Source organism: Cariama cristata, unplaced genomic scaffold, assembly GCF_000690535.1.
Source record: "Cariama cristata isolate BGI_N322 unplaced genomic scaffold, ASM69053v1 scaffold41569, whole genome shotgun sequence".
Taxonomy (NCBI): domain Eukaryota; kingdom Metazoa; phylum Chordata; class Aves; order Cariamiformes; family Cariamidae; genus Cariama; species Cariama cristata.
In genome coordinates, this window is record NW_009634819.1 from 1 (window position 1) to 942 (window position 942).

The window sequence follows — 942 nt, forward strand, 5'->3', positions numbered from 1 at the left end:
TGGAGAGTGGAGGCGAGGGTATTGGGGTACCTAGGATGCTGAGGACTGAAGGTGAGGTTATTGGGGTGCTCAGGGTGCTGGGGACCTGGACATAGGTGTATTGGGGTACCCTAGGGCGCTGAGGGGTGGAGGTGGGAGTACTGGGATGTCCAGGGTGCCGGGGGCTGGAGGTAAGGGTACAGATGGGTGCCCAGGTCCTGGGATGCTGGGGACTGGGAGGTGGAGTGTCAGAGGTGCCCAGGGTGCTGGGAACTCTGATGTCCTGGGGATCCTGGGGTCCGTGGTGCTGAGGCACCTGATATTTGGGGGTGCCCCATCCCTTGCCCCACACTGCTCAGCAACTTCCCCATCCCACAGCGCCCGATGCCCGTCCCCGCCTGACACCACCATCATGGCCGGGGCACAGGGCTGCGGCGAGGGGAAGATCGCGGGGCTGTACGACCTGGAGCGCACGCTGGGCAAGGGCCACTTTGCGGTGGTGAAGCTGGCACGGCACGTCTTCACCGGGCAGCGGGTGGCCGTCAAGGTGATTGACAAGAGCAAGCTGGCAGGGGAGGCAGCGGGGCAGCTCCTGCAAGAGGTACGCTGCATGAAGCTGGTCCAGCACCCCAATGTGGTGCGCCTTTACGAGGTCATCGACACCCACGCCAAGCTCTACCTCATCCTGGAGCTGGGCGACGGCGGGGACATGTTCGACCACATCATGCGACACGAGGGCGGGCTGGCTGAAGCGCGGGCCAAACACTACTTCGCCCAGATCGTCCACGCCATCTCTTACTGCCACAAGCTCCATGTGGTGCACCGCGACCTCAAGCCCGAGAACGTGGTCTTCTTCCAGGAGCAGGGGGTGGTCAAGCTCACCGACTTCGGCTTCAGCAACCGCTTCCAACCCGGCAAGATGCTCACCACCAGCTGCGGCTCGCCGGGCCACCTCGCGCCCGC

The 942-nt window shown here is 64.3% G+C and overlaps 1 protein-coding gene across 1 annotated transcript; it reads left to right on the plus strand.

The window, feature by feature from the left end:
* Nucleotides 1–391: 391 nt before the first annotated feature.
* On the plus strand, nucleotides 392–940 carry LOC104167122 (SNF-related serine/threonine-protein kinase-like; the record flags this gene model as incomplete). The annotated part of the gene is made up of 1 exon (XM_009707267.1): nucleotides 392–940. A coding segment is annotated over exon 1 (549 nt), but the record flags the coding sequence as incomplete, so codon positions are not given.
* Nucleotides 941–942: the final 2 nt, after the last annotated feature.